Below are 24,205 nucleotides of genomic sequence, written 5' to 3'. Positions count from 1 at the left end.
CATTAAGCAAATATATTGGTATCTACTCATAAAGCCCTAAGTCACATAAGAAATGTTTGTCTTTGTTTTAAGGCCAAGTTTTATGCACCTACGACCATTTTCATTGATGAAATAGACTCTATCTGTAGTCGCAGAGGCACTGTGGATGAACACGAGGCAAGTCGCCGAGTCAAGTCAGAGCTGCTGGTTCAGATGGATGGTAAATAGGGTTTGTTCTGCCTGCATGTCCATCCTAACAAGTACAAATTTGAGGACGTAATCTGAAGGAGACTCAGGAACTCCAAAAAACTCACATGTTTCTCACAGGGTGCACATTGTTCTTTTAAGTACAGTGGCAGAGAAGCATGGTGGTGAGATTTGGTTAGTACTTGACTCCTGGAGTTCCAGTCTTGAATAGTGTAAGAATAATGTAAATAAATCAATGCAGACAAAAGTTAGAGAAATGAAGACCCATACAGTTTTAGAGAAATTTTTGAAAAATGGTATCTAAAGCAGAGTCTCCAACTGTGGCAACTTTAAGATTTGCTTTGCTGGCTGAGGAACTCTGGGAGTTGAAGTCCACAAGTCTTAAAGTTGCCAAGGTTGGAGACCCTTGATCTAAAGTGTGCATGAAAATCATCATAAAGACTTCAGTGAACTTCAGTGTATGGTTAAGTTTTCCTGTGCCTGTTCTATAACTGAGATACTCAAGAGGTTGCTCTGAAGATTAGATTGGAGATGGGGAAAGGGGGAAGGATAATGGTCCTGTTCACCTTTATTTTATTTTCTGATGTTTCTGAAAGCTGCTAGAATTGCTCAGTGAGCTCTGATGCTTATATACTTTTTTTAGAAATCACAAATGGTTCAATTGCACATTTTCAATCATAATTACTTGCATTTTGTTGAAAGTTAATATTACAGTTCTTAACGTGTTTTTGAGACAAATACTGATATTTGCCACATACTATTTTTTGATTTATATTTTAACACCATATAATAATTCTCATGAATTATTATTCATGAGAATTAACTCTCATGAGTTTTTTGTTCCAAAACTCAGCATCTGAATCCAATAGGTAATGGCAGTTACAGTGGCTTTTTGAATATAAGTTAGACTGCAAAAGGATACCGATGGGTTAATCGTACAAAACAACACCCTCCTGGCAATTAGAGAGTAAGGACAACAGAAAATTCTTCAATGGAAAATTTGTGGCCAGTTCCTCTGCTTGCGGTTGGTAGGGCTATTTTCAAATGAGGGGTTTTTGATGCTCCATCTTTCTCAGATCCAGGGAATTTCAAGTACATCACCTTCAGGGTAGTGTATGTATTTTCCCTGTTATTTTCTTTATTTAGATTTTTATCCCATCTTTATTATTTATAAGTAACTTGGGTCATTGAACATACAGAATAACAGAGTTGGAAGGACATTGGAAGTCTTCTAATCCAATTCCCTGCTCAAACAGGAGACCCTATACCATTTCAGACAAATGGGTGTCCAGTCTCTTAAAAAAACCTCCGGTGATGGAGCACCCACAACTTCTGAAGGCAAGCCATTCCACTGATTGTACTAGTACTTCCTCCTATTTTCCCCATGGCAACAACCCTATACAGTAGGTTGGACTGAGAGAGAGAGACTTGCTCAAAGTCACTCGGCCAGCTTTGTCTAGAACCAGAAAGCATTAAAAAGCAGCTTGAAAAGGCATGGAAAATGTAGGGATCTCATAGACAGCATAGGAAATAATAAAGCTTTGACAGAAATAGATACTACATAAAGTCTCTTCTTTCCTACTGTATTAAGGATTGGCCTCTGAGATTTCTTTGCCCTTTCTAAACATGCAGGGTCTCTCATTGTACAATATGTGGTATTGCTGAAACTAAGATGTATGTCAAGCCCCGGCTGGGACTCAACATTCGGGGGGGGGGGCGAGAGGGAGATGAAGCCACCAAAATTACCTGTAGTGATCTCTGATGGCGGAGGGCGGCATCTGTGATGGATGGGGAAGCAGCTGCAATGAAGGGACAGCGGTTGACTCTGATAATGTCATGGTTCGCACGCTGGGGAAGACAGAGATGTTCCACGGAGGCGGGAATCTTAAAACTGACAAATAGCTGATGAGGGGGTGGTCTTAGCTGCCGGATGGCGGCTTAAGATGAACAGTATGTATAAATAGCGCTGAGAGGCAGCTGCTCTCAGCGCTAACTTTGACCGTGTAACTTGACTTGTTCTGCATTCTGGTTGTGGTTACTCATTAAAGAACTCTGCTTCCATCTTTTTGCTGCTGGTCTTTTATGGATTCATGGACCTGCATTGACAAGCCGAGAGTAAGTTAGCGCTCTCCTTTTACTACCTTAGCATTTGAACGGTTGAAGGTTAGAGGATGGCAGAGGAGACTTGTATGGAGGGGACAGAGATGGAACCTGTGGCTGAGGAGGTGGTGGAGGAAAGCACAGGTGAAGAGGCGCAGGAGGACACTGACAAGCAAGTGGTTAGGCCCAAGGTTTGGCAGTTACTGGTGACAGAGTGCTCAGAAGAAATTCAGCCAGGCCAGAGAATCAAATCAGGTCAAACAGCTACAGGAGAGTGGTGGTATAGTTCGACTCTGACTGGTGGTGCTGGCCCCAAGCCACCAACACACACCCCCCATCAACCTTCCTTCCAGGGGTGGAGGGAAAGGCATTGGACAGAGGATGAAGGGGGGGAGTGGACCTACTCCACGGGGCCTGGCCCGAATATGGTGGACATATTGAGGGAACGGTTTGGAGAGGCCAGCTTCCGTGATGCTCCCTCTTGGCAGCCCTGGGCTAAGGGATTGGAACCTCCTGCATCCTGGCAGGAGGCTGGATTGGAGAATCACTTTCATCTTACTGGTTCTAAGTTCCAGAGGGATCAGGCTCCCGGTAGAGGTATGGAACGCTCAGTTCCTTGGGACCAAGGTTCCTCTTTGGGGATGGGTGGTCAGGGAGCTGACCAAGCACCACGTAAGAGCAAGCCGAAACCGGATGCTAACCAATCAACCCAGAGTGACCACCTGGCTCATGCGAGGAGGGATAGACGAGACGCTGGTGTGGAAGGACAGCCAGACCCTGTGCTATTGTGGACTCCAGGGATGTGGCCTCCGCAGGAACTCGGAGGTCTTCCAGTAATACAAGCCTCTTTTGACAGAAGTCCTGACTGAGTGGCTCTCTTCCTTAGTCAGGTGATAAGCCATATGGATTTGTATGGACATTTGTACCCGTCCCAATGGTCAATGGTGGTGGCCATAACGTCAGTGTCAATGAAGGAGGCAGCGGATTGGGTGGCTGACCTACACAGCAACCATGCCCGGGAATTAGTTGATATGGGCCATTTCCTGAAGGCCCTCCAATCCCGGTTTGAAGATGAAACAAGTGCACAAGTAGCGGAGGGGGAGCTCATTTCATTGCGGCAGAAGGGCCGGTCCGCCAAAGACTATGTATGTGAATTCAGGAAGATTGCCGGACGGTTGTGGGCATGGCCAGAGCGCCTCCTGGTCCATCAATTTTGCATGGAGTTGGACCGAAATATCCGGCAAGCCTGTGTGTATTGTGGGTTACCTCTTTGACTGGCCAATTGGTTTAGGGCTGCAATAGACCTGGACGTAGGACTGAGGGAGTTTAGAAGCAGGGGGAGGGGAATACAGGACAGTTAAAGCATCTGATGGACCGGTATCCGGCCCCTAGAGACACAAAACCTACTAGCATAGTTCCTGAGTCTATCGATCGGGCCCGGAGGCCAGTGTTCCATTGTTTCAGGTGCAACCAGGTGGGACATCGAGTGGCAGAGTGCCCCATGCCAGTTCCAAGACCGCCAGTCCAGACACCGACGCAGATTGGAGGTAGGGCGAGGGGATGGCCTCGAGCAACGTCTGAGTGGTCCCAGGTGACACAGACCCTGCCAGGGGATGCAGAGACAACAACCCGAGAGAGTAGCACTCCAGCAAGTTCAGGGCGGTTCCTGGTGGTATCCAGGGACAGCGATAATGAGGACCCAGGAGACCCGATGGAGAGCGGCTCCATTCATTTCTTCGTGAACCCTGTCATAGTCCGGAATCCTCAGAAATCTAAAGGAGTAAAATACGGGGCTCTGGTAGATTAAGGATGCACACGTTGCTTAATACGCCAGGCTATGGTGACTGAATTGGGCCTATACACCATCTGGTTTGAACAAAAATGGATGGACCTCTGTTGGGGGGAGTACCTGCTACCCATTTAACAGATCTGTTTCGGTTAGAAATAGGGGACCAGAGTATCCAATTCATTGTAGTTGAGAAGATGATCGAACCCATTATTCTGGGGCTAGCATGGCTCGACAAATGGGAGCCCACTATCTGGTGGGAAGATGGATTCCGGAAATTGTGGTTGCCAATTGGTTCAGAGCCGCCTACAACTGACCAGATAAGAGGGGGAACGGGAATAGAACCGATGTTAGACCAGCCCAATCTAGGGTTCCCTGATATATATGGAGATCTGGCTGCAGCATTCAGTGAGGAAGAGTATGAGGTGTTACCTCTCATTGATCAACTGATTGTGTTATAGAGTTGATCCCAGGGGCCAAACTGCCAAAACCCCGCATGTACTCCATGATGCCTAAAGAACTTGAGGAACTGAGATGATATATTGATAAAAACCTAGCCAGGGGTTTCATTAAGCGCAGTAGATCTCGGATGGCAGCACCTGTCCTCTTTAGAGAGAAAAAAGATGGGGGGGTTACATTTGTGCATTGATTTCCAGGGTTTTAATGGAGTGTGCGTAGAGCATCTGTACCTGCTACGTTAATGAAAGACCTATTGGCTACTTTAGCGACTGGCTTCATATTCACCAAACTCGACCTACACGAAGCGTATTATAAGGTGAGGATCCGGCCAGGGGATGAGTGGATAACTACGTTCAATTGTTCTTTGGGGAATTACCAGTTCCAGGTCATGCCGTTCAGATTACAAGGGCCTACCGCTGTGCTCATGCAGTTGATTAATGAAGTCCTACATGAACACTTATACCGGGGGGGGGGGTTCTCGTGTACTTGAATGACATTTTAATATATACCAAGATGGTGGAAGAACACATCATATTTGTTCGTAAAGTATTGGAGAAGATGTTAGCAGCCAGATTGTTCGTAAAGCTATTGAAATGCGAATTTCACCAAACGAGGTTAGATTATGTAGGATATCGAATATCAGGAGAAGGGTTGGAAATGGATCCTAGAAAAGTGCAGACAGTGTTAGAATGGCAAGCTCCGAGGACCAGAAAACAGTTACAGAGCTTCCTCGGGTTTGCCAATTTCTACCGACAGTTCATTTCCTCCTTTGCTCAGGTGGTGTTGCTGTTGATGGACTTGTTATGGAGTAAACCTGCCTTAACAAAACCAAAACCAGGGCATCCTTTAAAGTGGACGACTGAGTGTCAAAAGGCATTTGAGGAACTCAAAAAGCTTTTTGCATGTGAAGCAGTTCTCAAACCTTGGCCCAGTACAACCCTTTGTAGTACAAATAGATGCTAGCGATGTGGCCGTAGGGGCCATGCTGTTGCAAAACAATGGGCAGGGCCAATTGCAGCCCTGTGCCTACACTTCCCGAAAATTTATACCAAGCGAACGTGGTTGGGCCATTTGGGAGAAGGAAGCATTCGCAGTGTGATGGGCACTCCTGACTTGGCAACATCTTCTTGAGGGAGCTCCACACCCATTTGAGGTGTGGATGGGTCATAAGAATCTGGAAGCCCTCCAAACACCAAAGAAGTTGTCTCCAAAACAAGTGAGGTGGGCACAATATTTCCAAAGATTCTCGTTCCACCTAAAGTATGTTCCGGCTGGGAAAAAACTTCCTAACTGACGCTTTGTCCCATATGCCCCAATATAATAGCAAGAGGGAGGAGGTAGTGGAACCACTACCGCCCAGTCAGGCAGTAAAAGGCGTAATAACTGGGACCACGCCAAGCAATCAATTTCAAAATGAGCTAAGGTCGGCTTTACTGACGGACCCTTGGTTATTAGATAACCAGTCCTTGATGAGTCACAGGGAGGGCTTAGCATGGAAGGGGGACAAAATGTATATCCCTAGCAGCCTTTGGACAGCGGTACTAAAACGATGCCATGATGCCAAGTTAGCTGGCCATTTCGGTTTTCTGAAGACATTGCATCTGGTACAATGACAGTTTTGGTGGCCCCGGATGAGGGGGGACATTGAAGAGTATGTAAAGGGGTGTCCGACATGTGCGTCAGCCAAACCACAAACAGGAAAACCTCTTGGTCTCTTATAACCAGTAGCTGACCCAAGTAAACCATGGGAGGAAATCGCTATGGATTTCATAGTTGACCTCCCGAACAGTAATGGCCATATGGATGGTAGTGGATTTGTTCTCGAAACAAACTCATTTTGTGCCATGCAAGGGCATACCATCTGCGCGGCGACTAACGGGCTTGTTTCCTCGACACATCTACTGCCTACATGGGGTACCAAGACACATTATATTGGATAGGGGTGTGCAGTTTACCACTTGGTTTTAGAAGGATTTCATGTGGTTAATTGGCTCCACCCAAGGGCTTAGTTTGGCATTCCACCCCAGTACTAACGGAGTGGCCAAACGAGCCAACACTATGGTGGAATGTTACCTTCGGTGTTACGTGTCATACTAGCAATTGAAGCGGTCAAGCCTCTTACCGTTTGCTGAGGCGGCGTATAACAACATGTTACACCATAGCACAGGCCTTTCTCTATTCCAGGTAGTGTACGGTAGAGATTTCCCAGCAATCCCAGAACTAGAACCAGAACCCCAAAGCACAGAGACCCCAACTGGGTGGGTAGACAAAATCCGTCGGCTGTGGCCTCAAGTAAAGACAGCCTTACAGAAAGCTGCAAAGGAATATAAAATGCAGGCAGACAAAAAAGGGGCAGACCATAAACCATTCCAGGTGGGGGATCGAGTTTACCTATCCACAAAATACCTAAGCTCAGGATTCCAAGAAAAACTTGGGTCCAAAATATCTGGGACCGTTTAGAGTAACCCGAGTAATCAACCCAGTAACAGTTGCTTTAAAGCTGCCACCCCTACTAGGGAAGATACACCTGTCTTCCACAGTAGTCTGTTGAAACCCGTGGCAGCTGAACGAACCACCGACCATCCAAATCCACCCGGACCAATACACACCGATCGCTGTGAGATAGATAAGACTAGACTACGTAGGGGAAGGGTTCAATATTTAGTACAATGGAAGGCGTACCCTTTTACTGATGCTACCTGGGTGGAGGCACCAGACATCCATACTGCACAATTGCCAAGGCGTTTCCATCGTAAATACCCAAATAAGCCTGTGGGTCCGGGATAGATGACTAACAACACTAACCCTTCTGCTCTCTGCCTTGCAGGTGGACCCGTGGTAGAGGGGAGCCGCCTGTCAAGCCCTGGCCAGGACTTGACATTCGGTGTGAGGTGGGCAGGGGGAGCTGAAGCCACCAAAACTACCTGTAGTGACCTCTGGTGGCGGAGGGTGGCATCTGCGATGGATGGGGAAGTAGCTGCAACGAAGGGACAGCGGCTGACTCTGATGATGTCATGCATCGCGCGCCGGGGAAGACAGAGGCGGGAATCTTAAAACTGACAAATAGCTGATGGGGGTGGTGGTCTTAGCCGCCGGATGGTGGCTTAAGATGAACAGCATGTATAAATAGCGCTAAGAGGCAGCTGCTCTCAGCGCTAACTTTGACCGTGTAACTTGACTTGTTCTGCATTCTGGCTGTGGTTACTCATTAAAGAACTCTGCTTCCATCTTTTTGCTGCTGGTCTTTTATGGATTCACAGACCTGGATTGACAAGCCGAGAATGTGACTTTTTTTTTTGCTTCCAAGATTCAAATTACAGTATAGTGCATGCAAAAGCTCAAATTAAAATGAACAGCAATAGAAAAGCATTATGTACTCTAGTTTTATTATTGGTCCTTTAGGTGTAGGTGGAGCGCTGGAGAATGATGACCCTTCAAGAATGGTGATGGTGCTTGCTGCTACAAATTTTCCCTGGGATATTGATGAAGCTTTGAGAAGGAGACTGGAAAAAAGAATTTATATACCTTTGCCAACAGGTGGGTTTTCTTTTTAAATGTGCTTGTCTGGCACTTGTTATTTGACACTTCCTCAGGGAGCTGTTAAAGAACAGATTGAAATTTATGCAACAACATTGGATTTTCAGGCTTTAATAATTATCTTGATCATTGGGGAAAAAAGTAAAAAAGTTGCTGGCGATTGCAAATTGAAAGAGCTGTAGCAGTCTTTCAATGTAGACTCAATGAGGGGGATCAAGCTTTTTAATGAACTTGTAAACTTTTTTGAATGTTTAACAGGCATTCCTTAAATGAGCATAGATTGAGCCTTATAGACATCTTTAAAGAATTATTGTCCATGCATTTTCCTATGTGCCTATTGCTGAATACAGAAAAGTGAGGCCATTAATTTTAACTTTCAAACTTGCCATGTTGTAAATCAATTCCTGCCTGAATTTTATGACTAGATTTTGAGCTCTTCATAGAATGGTTGGCTGATTTGTTCCCTGCTTGAGGAAACCTCAGTGCAGAATGACTCTCCAGGTTGTCAGTCAGAACTGCTATTAACTTCAAGATCCTGTATCATCTTAGGTTTGCTTTTAAGATGTCTCTTCTCTTGATTTAGGGTAGTATACCACCTGCTTTTTACTACTTGACTCTAAATAAGAACACAGTGTGACAGTGGTTTTAATGAAATTTGGTGGAAAGGAGGACTGTCTTAACCTTGATGCATTATTTTTCCTGCTTGCTAGGAGTGTGCATTTAATGAAAATAAAAGCAGTTTGTTTCAAGGCTTGGACAAAAAGCCTTACATTCCATTGAAATGTTCACATTTGGTTCTAATGAAAAAAACGCCCTTAAGAGTGTTTCAAGTAGGGAACAGTGAGAAGCTAAAACAAGTGTATTGTTCCCTTATTATTATTTTTTTTACCTTAAGATCAGGGTGAAATTCAGCGGGTTCTGACAGGTTCTGGAGAACTGGTAGCGGAAATTTTGAGTAGTTTGGAGAACCGGCAAATACCACCTCTGGCTGGCCCCGAAGTGGGGTGGGAATGGAGATTTTGCAATATCCTTTCCCCAGGAGTGGGGAGGGAATGGGGATTTTGCAGTATCCTTCCCCTGCCATGCTCACCAAGCCACACCCACCAAGCCACGCCCACAGAACCGGTAATAAAAGAATCTGGATTTCGCCACTGCTTAAGACTAAAGAATTGGGCAACCTAGAAAATATGTCAAAGTCCTGGTCAAATTCAGAGAGACAGGTAGCCTTTGTGCTATTTACCTGGGTATTCTTTAAAATGGGATATTAAAAATATATATAATCCCTGAACTCTATCTTCTCCATAGCAGTTAGCAGTAAACACAGCAAAAGGCAGACAAAAAGTGGATAATGAGTCTGTCAGTTTGGGATTGGTCATCCTGAATTGCTTCTGAATGTCAATAAAACCCAGTTTGACCTAGGTGGGTTCATGACAAGGCCAGCACAAGTATCTCTGAACACTGCTTAAATAATTATTACCTTTTTTCCACTCACCGTTTCTTCTTGTCACCTGGTCTTGACTCTGCAATTTCACTAGCTATAAAGCACAAAAGGACAAAACCCCATCATTTTCCACATAAGGACTTTGAAGTGAATTTCCCTACCTCATTTCACATTTGTTACTGTTGATGAGGTGAAGAATTGTGCTTCCATCTTGATAAATTATTCTTATATATTCATACATTCATTTACCTGTATGTTACTGCACTAATTTACATTCATTTATATTGATTGTTTCAAATCCCCTTAAGATATTTTCCAGAATATTTTGCCATTTTTGCAAATTAGCAACTTTATTAATTTTTCTAAGAATGTATGTGCATAAATACACTATGATAGTGCAAAAATTTAGGAATTAAATATTGCAAATACTCTTTTACATTAAGGGTCCACATTCCTAAAAATATGAACTTCAAGTTAAACTTGAAACCATTACTTGAAAGAGTGGTCAAAATTAAAATTACAATGCTTGGTTAAAATAAAAGCAGTAAAAATGTCATTACTTTTTAAATTCGTACTTCTTTCTTAAACACCTTCCTCCCTGATATATACATATATTACTGAAAAAATGGCAGAAAATTGTTAATATGTGTTGGGCAAAAAAACAAGAATTCAAAAACATTCTCTATAAATATCTCAGTGAAGGTAGCCTTGGAATTCCAAATATTAAATATTTTTAGGATGCTAATCACAAACATTTCTAGGCTGATAAATTTAGAAGAATTAGCATCATGACTAGAAATGGTAAATATAACATCAGTGAAAATTAGGTAACTTCTTTTCCCCAGAAATATTTATTAAGAATTGGAACTTACTTAGAAATAATTTGTTATGGATATTTTCAAAACTTGGAATTTTTTTTACTGCTTCAGCCTTTTATATTTCATCATGCTTTTATGATGAAGATAAAGAATGTTGGTAAAGGGAAGGAACTTTATTATTTAAAAGATGTATATGATGGGGACAACTCAAAAATTATAGAGTAATTATAAATGTTTTTAGAATGTTTGGCTCATTCATGATGTCAAATACATTTCACTGCAGTTCCAGAAACTAATACAACCATAAATGCAAAAGTTGAAATTAAGTGAAATTCATCACCTAACAAAAAGAAAAACAACTTTCAAAAAGTTACAGTAGTGTATTAGAAGAGAAGAAAAACTTTCATATGAGAATAAAATATAAAAGCCCTGTTTACCTTTTACTTTATGGTGAACCAATTGTCACAGAAAACTATTGAAATTGATTTCAGCTAAAATTGAGGAAATCATAATGAAATAATTTTATAGATGTTGTTTAACACCAAGAAAATTTAACATAATACATTCTAGTAAAAGTCCCATGTTTGGAGAAAATGTAAAGCAATATCATCATATGTTGTATGTAGGATCTTGTAAAGTTGTCCAAAACCTTACTCAAATGGGATAGATCACCACACAGGCCATTAAATTAAATCCTAAATTGGTCTTATTAAGTTATTTTTAATAATTCAAATGTCAAATTCAAAGTTTTTTTTAATAATTCAACCTTGAAACACACAATGAAAGTTGATAGTTTTCTTAATGATTGAAGCCAGAAAGGTAGTAGCAACATACTGGAAAATTTGAATTATTCCATTTGGTGGCAAAGACGCTAGAAGATAGTTTTGATGGAAGAGCTGTTTCCCCCCCCCCCCAAACCGAAATCACATAGTAACATAGAAGATGGTTTTTATTTCATCTGGTTTAAACTTATTAATTATTTGCAACACGCTGAACAATTTTCTAGCTTCCTAGATAATCTAATGACATAAAGTTATATATCTTTTGTTTCTGCATATACCATTGTAATATTAAAAAAGTTTAATAAAAATTTTAAAAGAAAAAAAAAGAATTTACCTGATGTTAGAGAACTCTAGGTTAATCCACAAAGCTACTTGTAATTTCTTTCTGAAAAAAACTGTTAAAGATATGTCACTGTTAAAAGAATTAGATCCTCCCATCCAATCTCTTCACTTTGGATTTGGGACTTAACTCTTGGAGCATGCAACCATTGTGGCTCTGTAGCAACCCTGTATCTCCAGAGCACCAATTTTGGGAAGGGAAGTCTAGATTAACAATTAACAAAATTGATTGCAGAACTCCTTTAATCAAAAGGCTCTTTTCCCTCCAGAGAAAACCAAATTATAACTTTATCTGTGGTAGAAATATTGACTTATTTGTCAGTTTCCTCTAATTAGATGACATTTATTTTTACAGCAAAAGGCAGAGTGGAGCTGCTTAAGATTAATCTCCGGGAAGTTGAACTGGATCCTGACATTAGTCTGGAAGAAATTGCTGAGAAGATTGAAGGCTACTCTGGTGCTGATATCACTAATGTCTGCAGGTATCTTGTTTTTCTGTTAGACCAATCAGAACATACCTTTTCCAAGAACATTGCTAAACTCTGAATCTTTCAGAATATACTGTGTTTCCCCAAAAATAAGACCCTGTCTTATATTTTTTTGAACCCTGAAATAAGCGCTTGGCCTTACTGCCATACACTCAAAAACTTGATTGGGCTTATTATCAGGGGATGTCTTATTTGGGGGGAAACAGGGTACATTTTTCATACTTTTCTGGTAATTCCTCCCCTCTAACTTTTTTGCCCAGGAATGCACACTTTTTGCTCACTTTTTATATTATATAAAAAACAGAAAATCTTTGGGATTTTTTAAGGATATTCACTTTCTACACAAAGGAAGTTGAACAAGTTTACTAAGCATTATTCTTGCTTATTATGGCTTATTATGAACAGTTAGTGAAGTATATTCATATTTCTCTGTATTTCTCTTCTAACTGAGGGCTCTCTAAGATATTTTTGAAGAAACACAAAACTCACCAACACATTGGTTGGTTTCAATTAAAAATAATATGTCTTTAATATAGCTGCAGATACTACCTTATTTAGTGAAATGTTGAATATTTGCAAAAACTGGTTGAAGAGTAATAGGTTAATTCTCAGTTTTTACTATTATACTACTTTTCAAGGTTGAAAATGAAGGAATAATCAGATTAACAGAGTGTTTTATGACTAAAGCCAAATGGTTTGATCTTGGTAACAGGAATTTGTTTTTATATTATTAATCATAAAATGGCTTCTGAAAGTCGTTGAAACTGTTGAGATTGACATTTTGCAAAATGGTATGTTTTAGAACTAGTGAATAAAGATTTGGCACATTTTTGTCAGAGTTCATACATGATTGATAAGTAAAATATACTGAGTAAGGATTAGAAAAAAGATTGTTCCCACTGAAATCATTAGTCTACTTCTATCATTTGTTCCAAGATAAAATTTCTTAATATCATGCACCTAGTGAAAAAGTATTATTTTTTGCTAAATATATTCGGTCATCTATATATTTCTTGCATTTATGTTAATTGTACTTGTACTATGCTTATTTACTTGTACTTCTACTATGCTTATTTACTAGCCAGGCAGTATGATGTTTGCTTGTTCCCAATGCAGTAAAAAATATTTTCCCTCGAGTAGCTTCATTTAAACTGGAGACCAGGATGCACTACATTGGAACACAAATTGGATTATTGATAGTGTGGAAGCAAACAACAGCCTATATAGAGATGGCATTATAATCTTTCTTTATAGATTTAACTAATTAGAATATACCTGTGATTGGATATAGCAGTTGGGCATTTCATTGGATATAACTTATCACAGTGACGGCTAACCTTTTTGTTGTTGCGTGCCAAAAGCATGGGAAGCGTGGGGGGGGGGTTTGCGCATGTGTGTCCACACCCATAATTCAACCCCCCCTGTGCTCTCCCCACTTATGGCACGGTGGGCCGGGTAGGCCCATTTTTCGCCCTCCCAAGGCTCCAGAGGCTTTCTTGGAGCCTAGGGAGGGAGAAAATGGTCTTCCCCACCCCCCCGGAGGCCCTCCGGAGGCCAGAAACGGACCGTTTGCTGACTTCCGGTGGGCCTCGAAGGCCTAAAAATCAGATGGCCAGCACACGCGTGTGTACCGGACCTGAGCTAGGGCAATGCTCATGTGCCCACTTATATGGCTCCACGTGCCACCAGTGGCACACGTGCCATAGGTTCGCCATCATGGACTTATCATGTGTTTAGTGAAGTCAGTGAGGTAATTAGAATGTAACTTTTTTATTTTATTTATTTATTTATTTATTTGTTTGTCGTAACAATATATACAAGTATTGCAAAAAGGGTTATATAATATATGAACATATATAAGAGGAGAAACGAGGTACTAAAAACATATATATATATAGGGGAAGAAACAATAGGACAGGAATGGTAGGCACATTTGTGCTCTTATGCATGCCCCTTAGAGTCCTCTTAGGAAAGTGGTGAGGTCAACCGTGGACAGTTTTTGAGTAAAGCCTTTGGGGTTATGAGAAGAAACCACAGAGTCAGGTAATGCATTCCAAGCATATACAATTCTGTTACAGAAATCATGTTTTCTGCAATCTAAACTGGAGCGGTTGACATTGAGTTTAAATCTGTTGTTAGCTCTTGTGATATTGTTATTGAAATTAAAGAAGTCATTGACAGGAAGGACATTACAACGGATGATTTTATATGCTAAACCCAGGTCCTGTCGAAGGCGACGAAGTTCCAAGTTTTCTATGAGATAATGAACCAAACTACAAAAATAATGGGGGCTTGAAAGAACAAAGAGGCAGTTTTCCATGAATATAGGTGTTTTTTTAGAGAATTTCTCAGAGCTGTGTTCTTTACCAGTATTTTCCCCCTCAACTTAGCACTGATTGACCTTCTGAATGTCCTGTGGCTAAAGTGCTTTGTAATGAAGCAGTGACCCAGTTTGACACCATATAGCTGAGTTAGTGCTTTGTTTTCCATGAGAACATGGACTAGGAGCTTTCAACTTGGTCCTTAGAATTCTACTTTACCGTTATGGTTCCCCTGTTGGTACTGCTCTTGGAGGCTGTGTAGACTTACTTACGTATGAGATTTATATGGCTACCCATTTTTGTGAATCTGGGCAATATACAATGAACAAGAAATAGAACTGGGCAACATATAGGAAACAAGTACAAATTACAGTTAAAATCAAAACTTTTGGGAATCCATAATATACATTATATTCCTCCAGGTGGAAACTCCATTCAGCCTGGTCTCAACCTGGAGGAGAAAAGCATGTTTTTAATGTTGTTTTAAAGGCCAGCATGGTTAGGAGAGATACTTCCAGGCACTTCAGGGAAGAGTTAAGCTTTCTATTGGACAGTAGCACCTGAAATACCCATCAGGAGATACCACTGGAAGAAAAATTCCTGTTTCATCTACTTTTCCTTCAGATTCTTTTAATGAAAAAATAAAATGAGCATATTGTGAAGCGCCAAATTCTAGCTATCATTTTTATTCCCAAGAATATATTTAGGTATGCCTAACATTTTGTGAGAGCTACTTTGATGTAGAGGTTAAGGAGCCCAGGACTTCTAGTCTTGCCTTTGACATGAAGCCAGCTGGGTGACCTTGAACCAGTCACTTTCTGTCAGCCCTAAAGAAGGAGGCAGTGGCAAAACACTTCTGAAAAACCTTGCCAAGAAAACTGCTGTCTCCAAGAATCAGGGAATAAAAGGGAAAAAAACAAAAAAAACAACCACTTTCTTGTAAGCTAGAAAATAATGGGTGGCTGTTCAACAGTACTTATTTGGAAATGTTCCCACGTGGACAGAGAAAAAAAAAGTTTAAATGGAGTGATATTGAACACCTAGGTGAAAGTGCCAGATGAGAAGATAGAGAGCACATCTCATCCATTTGCTTTCTGATAGATGAAATAGGATTTAGGATTTGTCATCCCCATCGTCCTCAGTCATTTTGTGATTAGACAGAAGTCACAGCAGCCACAATAATTGATGTGCCAACTCTGCAATTTGGCTTGTGTATATTTGAGGAATGGGGCAAGTATTTACTAAGTGTCCAGTACTGGCAAGATTGCCTGGCTGAACTTTAATTCTGTCTGTAGAAGTGTTTCTCAATTTTTAGCAATTTTAAAATGTGTGGACTTCAATTCCCAGAATTCTTCATCCAGCGTGCATTCAGTTGAAGTCCACACATCTCAAAGTTGCTAAGGTTGAGAAACAGTGTTCTGTAGTACAGCTTAATTTTATATGAAGAAAAGTTGCCATTGGCAAGTGGCAGTGTTTGTGGCAGTAGAAAGAAACCTTTTAGAGTGACATAATAAGTCTAAAACTGTTTGAAGGAGTGTAATCTGATGAATCAGCTTATATATAAAGCTGGTGTTTGGGCTGTTTTGTTCTTTTGGTAGGTGACTTTCTCCATTTTACATCATTTTTGGCCTTTTCTTTGACATACAGTATTAGCAACAACTCTGTGATGTAAAACAATTGCTGAGAAAGATATGATGCTCAGAAGGAAGCGTAAAAGTTTTCTTTTAATATCCTGTATCCAGCTATATATATGTATTGAGTTGGTTTTTCAACCAGACTGTGAACTTTTTACATAGTGTAATGCAGAATAAGTCCAGTGATGAATTTAAACTGCCTTTTAGTTCATAATCGAAACAATTGCTTTAGCGCCTCTATATATTATAACAAAACAATTGTGTTATAGCTTTCTTTACATCTGCCCATTTGGTAGAATTATTGGTGAATTTTATCCTTACTGTTGTATCATCTTTAGTTCCAACCTTATCTGGGAAGGATTATGAAATCATAGGGGAAGAGACTATTTAGATCAATGTTTCTTAAGTTTAGCAGCTTTAAGATATGTGAACTTCAACTCATAAATTCTAACCATCCACCTGCCCTTTGTCCTCTACTTATGGCCACAGAAGTGGCTATCCAGTTTCTACTTGAACATATCCAATGTAGAATCATATATTTTGATTTTATATTGGAAGTGGAGGTAAGCAGCTAGACAGGATATGTGCTTTATCTTTTCATGTTGGGAATTTACAACGAATACCCTGTTTCCTCCAAAATAAGGCAATCAGGCTTTTGAGCCTATGGCAATAAGGCCAAGAGCTTATTTCAGGGTTCAAAAAAATATAAGACAGGGTCTTATTTAAAAAAAACATATAGATTTCTCAGTACATAGAAATCTATACATTTTTTTAAAAATTAACTGCTTCTTGGACTAACATGTCAATTCGAACTCTTAGCTTTCAGGCTGTATACTTATCCAAATTTTGCAGACTTCTTTTGGAAGATAAGTAGATCAGGGGATCAGTTATACAAGAATTTAACCTTTAAAGAAAATCTGTAAACAAATGCAAATGTTTATCCTGTTGTTTTTAAATATAGGAAATGAAATGTAATAGAATCATTGTTGGCAATGCAAGAAACAACAACAACAACACCGTTATAAATAAGTGAAATGGTATTTCAGCCTTACTGTTATACATCATTACTAATATGTAGTGTTTATGGATTTTATTTCTAGGGATGCCTCATTGATGGCGATGAGGCGACGCATTAATGGCTTGTCACCAGAGGAGATCCGGGCCCTCTCTAAAGAAGAACTTCAGATGCCCGTCACCAAGGGGGACTTTGACTTGGCTCTGAAGAAAATCTCGAAATCAGTTTCAGCTGCAGATCTGGAGAAGTATGAGAAGTGGATGTCAGAGTTTGGCTCTGCTTAATCCTGGAGACATCTCTTTATGAAGGATTTTAGATTTTTAATTATAAAACATTGGAAGGATTTCGAAACCTTTTAGGCTTGTGGTTTTCTTATGGACAATATTCCTCTTTTTTTCCTTTTTGCACTTTTAGGGGAACAAATGAAAATGTAATGAGGTCATAGTATTCCATAGAAGAAGCTTGAAATGGAGAAATCCTTATCTAGTTTTGGTGTTCTGCACTTTAACAGTGAATGCCTGTGTCCTATTTTTGTTGACATAGTTTCATCTGCTAATCAGACATGAGATTGGATGGGAAGAAATTAAAATAAGTAATACTGCATTCTTAATATTAGGCTATATTTGTTAGATTAGCATCAGATCCGGATTACCTTAAATGTGGGTGAAAGGTTTTTATTTTGTTTTTTCCCCTTTATGCAGAGATTATCAGTATGATCTACATCAAAAATATTGGGGATCGTTTTATGTTGCATTCAGGTTGCTATGGCTACAATAATATTTGCTACAATTCAGTAATAAAGCAAAACTGTTTTAGTTTTCCCCTATCTGCTGTTCTCTTGATATAACAGCTCCCATAATTTCCAGAAACCTTTGGGAAGGCTGGGAATTCTGGTAATTGCATTCCAAATGCACCAGGAGGGTACACAATTCAGGAAGAGTTAAGTTATGAGGGAAAGGAGATATATGTCTCCGAAGACAGCTCTTGATATCGTACCCATCACTTGTGGAAATTTGAAAAACAATTTTGATCTGTGCATGTCTACTATACCCAGCAGCAGATTAAATGCAATTACTGGTAGCTCAATTGCTTGCATCAAAATCGGAAGCATTGGGATTTGACAACTTGCTTTATATTTTTGTTATTTGAAATTTCAGAACCACTGTTGCTCTTGTTTCTGCTTTACACTGATATATAACTATAGCAATTTCTGTGTACCACTGTGAGCGAGGAAAATATTAATTCTTCAACTATCTTAGTCATTCTAAGACTGTATGCGTATGTATTCCAATGGCTACTGATTGAATTTAACATTAATTTATATTTTATGAATAGTGTTCATAAAGTGTTGTGTGTTTACAATATAGGATATTGAAATGGAACACAGTGACACTCCAAACTTGAAGCTATAGAATTGTTCTTGAAATCCAAGATTACTCTGTTCTTTTCCTTTTTTTAGAAAAAAAGTTCTTTTAATATTTGTCATTGGTCATTTGTATAACATGCTGTTCCCAGATGTAGCAATGTATATTCATGCCTAAATATTTTTTTTTAATGGTGTACATGGGAAGTGTTACAAAACAGTGTCATCTTTTATGAGGTCTACAGTATGTAGACATGAAGTATAGTTGAGATCTTAAAGTGATCCTCTGAATGAGAGGAACTGGTTTATTTATTTATTTGAAGAAAGATATGTGATAAAAAGTCCTGGCAGACTTTGATTTTGAATGTGGCTATAGAAAAGTTAACATGGATTGAGATTTCCAAACCAAACTGTCTACATCAGGGGTCTTCAACCTTGGTCCCTTTAAGACTTGTGGACTTCAACTCCCAGAGTTCCTCAGCCAGCTTTGCTGGCTAAGGGACTCTGGGAGTTGAAGTCCACAAGTCTTAAAAGGGACCAAGGTTAGAGACCCCTGGTCTACATGTCAAGGGATCGCATCCTGTTGGTTTCAGATGTTACGAAAATCCAAGCTTAAGGTTTTTTTGTCAAAACATTATTTAGGTACTCCGTTCTGATTCTCTAGGTATTTTTTCATGTGGAGGTAAAGCACCCCAAAGCTGCCCCTTTTTGTCATTTTTGATGCCAGCAACAAAATGGAAATAGATCCCTGGCAGCCTTTCTGCCCTCCCTAGCATATATTAAGAATTAGCTGACATCTCTTCTTTATTGATGTACTTTAGATTCAGCTTTAGTTTAATTTCAATTAACCCTTAGTCTTTATTTGCTTTACAATGATGCCATGTGTCATTGCTTATACATTGTGATTACCAACTTTTTGGCAGAATCTTTGGCCATGTCTACAGTTATAGATCAGTATTAATAATTTTATTTGTACAAATAATTTTATTTGTATTACATGCAGGAAAGAGATAATAAAATAGCTGAGACAAACTTGGTTTGGCTCGATAGGGAAGAGAAAGGCCAGTACTCCAATGACAGAGACCTGTTACAGTCATATGACAAATTATGCAGGTTGTGTTGACAAGATATTGCACCAATTTCCACCTGACATTAAATGTAAATAATTAGAACGTTTGTTGGTGTTTGGCTCCTTATGCCAGTAGAAGCAGGTATAAACAAATCAGAATGTCCAATCTGTACTGAGAATTGTCATCTTCTCTCTCTCTTAAAATCCATAAACATAATCCAGACATTTTCTAACATATTTCTTTGGCTTGTTAGAAGAAAGAACCCAATCAGTGCTAAACAAACATAACGCTAAGCCACCCAAGATGGATTTCTTGTTTTGTTTAGCCACACCCACTTGGGGAGGAGCCAAGTAGGAATGATCAAGCAGCATAAGCATTTACAGGATGAATCCGTTCAAGCCAGATTTTTTTTCCAATTTAAATGCAGTTGAAGTCATCTGTTATCAAGACTGTGAATGGTGCATTGTGTTCATTTCTAACAAAAAGCAGTTTTTTTACCTTGAACAGAAGAAGTCGTAATAAATGTCCTAATGATGACTCACTTTTCTTTTATGTGGCAGTTTTTGTTATGTGGACAGATTTTGCATTCCTGCGGTAGCTGAGTTGGCAGTGATATTCTGAAAACATATGAGGAAATCAGTAACTCATAAATCTTCCAGTTTTAACAACATTATCTCTTTTAGATCCATTCATTGTTTTCCTTTGTGAACAAAGTGGCCTGGCATTGTAATTTGCAAGGAAAATAAGGACTGTCATAGGAAACATAAAATTCTTTTAGGACCCTCTGCTGTTTTCTTACTAGAAGTTGCATGTTTTTTTGCTCTCACATTTTCTGTACTTCAGAAATTGAAAAAATAGAAAAAATCTTTGTAAAATACCAGCATGACAGTTTCAGCATAATAATTTATTGAGAATATAAGCACATAAATGTTTTTTTTAAAAACTAGATACTACCATAAATAAGTTGAAAATAAAGACCTCGTATGATAAAAGTAAAAATAATTCTTAAAATTTTACCTGCCTACCTATTTACAGGATTTGGCAATCTTTGCTAGTTTCTCCCAGTTGATTTGGATTGCTCAATTTTGTTTCATCTTCTGGAAAATCAATTGTGTACTCCAGATGTTCAGTCCCTTGCTAAAGGAATGATAGGAGGAGTTAGCTATCAGTATTTCTTTGATAGAAATACTGGGACGGGAATGCTAAATGCTGATTTAACAGAGGTGCAAGAGTTTCTTTGTAGGGCTCACTGCAACTATTCTAATTCTGATGATACAAGATACTTTAATCTGAAAACTGTAGACAATTTTTTCCCTGATACTATGATGGGGAACATCTAATCAAACCTCATACTATTATTAATTTTATTTATTTATTTAGAATACTTATAGGTGGTCTTTGACTTACGACCACTATTAACTCCAGAATTTACATTGCTAAGTGAGAAATTTGTTAAGTGAAACTCAGTGCTCCATTTTATGACTTTTCTTGCTACAGTTGCTAAGCGAATCACTGCTGTTCTTAAATTAGTAACACGGTTGTTAAGTGAATCTGGTTTCCCTGTTGACTTTGCTTGTAAAGTTGCAAAATGGGATCAGATGATTCCGCGACACTGCAACTGCCCTAAATATGAGTCAGTTGCCAAGCATCTGAATTTTGATCTTGTGACCATGGGGGAATACTGCAACGGTCGTAAATATGAAAAAGGGTCATGTCATTTTTTTCAGTGCCGTTGTAGCTTTGAATGTTCACTAAACGAACTGTTGTAAATCGAGGACTACCTGTATAAGGCTCCTAATCTAGAATTAAAATGATATTGGTAATAAAATGATAAACATAAAAAACCCAAAAACCTGGCACCAAGTTATGTTTCCAACATGCAGTTGCCTCATCCTATCCCAGCATTTGGGAAAAAGCCAGGTTTTCAGTGCTTTTTGGAAGGCTAAGAGGGGAGAGGCCTGCTGAACTTCAGGGGGAAGAATGTTACCTCGTGCAGGGGCTGCCATGGAAAAGGCATGCTTCCTAGCTCCCACAAGGTGACAGTTTGGCCACTCTATCTAACCTGGTAAGACAAATCGATGTCTTTAGGGAAAGCTGGTCCCACAGATAACTTGGTCCTTTACAGGTCATCTTGAACCAGCATCTTGAATTGCACCTGGAAGGAAAATGGCAGTCAGTGCAGCCATGCAATGGCGGTGTTCCATGGGTAAACCTAGAAGCATACATCACTCTGTGCACCATCATGTTCTGGACCAGTTGTAGTTTCCAGGTGATCGTCAAGGGCAGCCCCATGTAGAGTTCATTGCAGTAATCCAAATGGCAGGTGACCAAGGCATGAATGACTCTGAACAAAGCTACCCAGGCAAGGAAAGGACCCAATTGGCATATCAGGTAGAGCTGTGCAAAGGCCCCTCCTAGACATAGTTGCCATCTATGAGTGTTAGGAGGACCCACTGAATTGTATACCAACTCATCTGGACGAGTGCTGAACCATCTAGAGCAGTGGTTCCCAACCTTTTCTTGTTTGAGGCACAACCTTTTCTTGTTTGAGGCACCCTTGGAAAGCCTTTCAAAAGTTCCCGGCACCCTTATAAGGAAATAGATATTTAAAATCTCCGTAGCTCAAAAGTTCCCGGCACCTCAAAGATCTCACGGCACCCTTATAAGGAAATAGATATTTAAAATCTCCGTAGCTCAAAAGTTCCCGGCACCCTCAAAAGATCTCACGGCACCCCTTAGTGCCGCGGCACACTGGTTGGGAACCACTGATCTAGAGTCTGGGCCTTATTATTATGGTTGGTTGCACAATCAGCCAGATATCTAGACTGGATTTGTTTTTGTTTTTTTATCCATTATGTCCTTCCCAACATCTGGGATAGGCAGATGTTGATTTATTTATTTATTTTATTTTTCATATTTTTATACCGCCCTATCTCCCTAGGGATTCAGGGCGGTTTACAGGCAGATAAAAATACATATAAATACAAAATAAAACAACAATTAAAAAACTTATTCCAAATAGCCAAATAATTAAAAATAACTGTATACGTATTAAAACCCCTTAAAACCAATTTAAATTTAAAATTTAAAATCTAAAATCTAGTCCAGTCCCGCGCAGATAAATAGATGAGTTTTAAGCTCGCGGCGAAAGGTTCGGAGGTCCGGAAGTTGACGAAGTCCTGGGGGAAGCTCGTTCCAAAGGGTGGGAGCCCCCACAGAGAAGGCCCTTCCCCTGGGTGTTGCCAGATGGCACTGCCTAGCCGACGGCACCCTGAGGAGTCTCTCTCTGTGAGAGCGCACGGGTCGGTGAGAGGTATTCGGTAGCAGCAGACGGTCCCATAAATAGCCCGGCCCTATGCCATGGAGCGCTTTGAAGATCATCACCAAAACCTTGAAGCGCACCCAGAAGGCCATAGGCAGCCAGTGCAGTCTGCGCAGGAGAGGTGTTACGTGGGAGCCCCGAGGGGCTCCCTCTATCACCCGCGCAGCCGCATTCTGAACTACCTGGAGTCTCCGGGTGCTCCTCAAGGGGAGCCCCATGTAGAGAGCATTGCAGTAGTCCAGACGAGATGTCACGAGAGCGTGAGTGACCGTGCATAGGGCATCCCGGTCTAGAAAGGGGCGCAACTGGCGAACCAGGCGAACCTGGTAAAAAGCTCTCCTGGAGACGGTCGTCAAATGATCTTCAAAAGACAGCCGTTCATCCAGGAGAACGCCCAAGTTGCGCACCCTCTCCATTGGGGCCAATGACTCGCCTCCAACAGTCAGCTGCGGATGCAGCTGACTGTACCGGGATGCCGGCATCCACAGCCACTCTGTCTTGGAGGGATTGAGCTTGAGCCTGTTTCTCCCCATCCAGACCCGTACGGCCTCCAGACACCGGGACAGCACTTCGATAGCTTCGTTGGGGTGGCCTGGTGTGGAAAAGTACAGCTGAGTATCATCAGAGTACAGTTGGTACCTCACACTGAAGCCACTGATGATCTCACCCAACGGCTTCATATAGATGTTGAACAGAAGGGGCGAGAGAATCGACCCCTGTGGCACCCCACAAGTGAGGCGCCTCGGGGCCGACCTCTGCCCCCCTGTCAACACCGTCTGCAACCGATCGGAGAGATAGGAGGAGAACCACCGATAAACAGTGCCTCCCACTCCCAACCCCACTAGATGTTTGATCTAGTGTTAAAGATGACCCAGGATATAAGATTTCCTCCCACTCCCAACCCCACTAGATGTTTGATCTAGTGTTAAAGATGACCCAGGATATAAGATTTCCAAGTAAAGCTGTCTTTTGCAATTGATGGTTGATGCTTTTGTCAATTCCAATGGTGTTTAAGTGGTGCTCCGTCACCAATAGTAATACTAATATATAATACAATATACTAATATTACTAATAGTAGTGATTTGATTCTTTTTAAATTGTTTTATTTAATTTTTATTATTTTTATTTGCATTTTCAGTGCAATTTTAAGAACAATTTCAAAATGTATCAGAATAGAATAGAATAGAATAGAATAGAATAGAATAGAATAGAATAGAATAGAATAGAATAGAATAGAATAGAATAGAACAGAACAGAATTTTATTGGCCAAGTATGATTGGACACACAAGGAATTTGTTTTGGTGCATATGCTCTCAGTGTACATAAAAGAAAAAAAAAGTACCTTCATCAAAGGTATAACATTTAGTGTGAAATGGAAAGAATAACTTAAATATTAGTATTATCTTCATTTTGTTTTTATTGTGAAACATTATTGAACAATGTTTAATATTATTAACTGCCAAGAACAATATTTCCTTATTTGCATGGGGTTGCACTTTCAAGATTTTCATAAAATATACCCAATTTTTTAAACATATGGTA

General features: G+C 40.2%; 1 protein-coding gene across 1 annotated transcript in view; it reads left to right on the top strand.

Annotated features, from left to right (window-relative positions):
• KATNAL1 (katanin catalytic subunit A1 like 1) overlaps positions 1-18,718 on the top strand; it is a 45,300-nt gene extending 26,582 nt beyond the window's left edge. Inside the window, exons 8-11 of the mRNA XM_058186597.1 lie at positions 73-199; positions 7,934-8,068; positions 11,804-11,930; positions 16,992-18,718. Of these exons, the coding sequence (XP_058042580.1) occupies positions 73-199; positions 7,934-8,068; positions 11,804-11,930; positions 16,992-17,190 (588 nt within the window). The 3' untranslated portion in view covers positions 17,191-18,718. The remainder of the gene's footprint in view (positions 1-72; positions 200-7,933; positions 8,069-11,803; positions 11,931-16,991) is intronic.
• Positions 18,719-24,205: the final 5,487 nt, after the last annotated feature.

Source organism: Ahaetulla prasina, chromosome 5 (genome assembly GCF_028640845.1).
Source record: "Ahaetulla prasina isolate Xishuangbanna chromosome 5, ASM2864084v1, whole genome shotgun sequence".
NCBI classification, from domain to species: Eukaryota; Metazoa; Chordata; class Lepidosauria; order Squamata; family Colubridae; genus Ahaetulla; species Ahaetulla prasina.
This window is presented reverse-complemented; position numbering and strand designations above follow the sequence as displayed.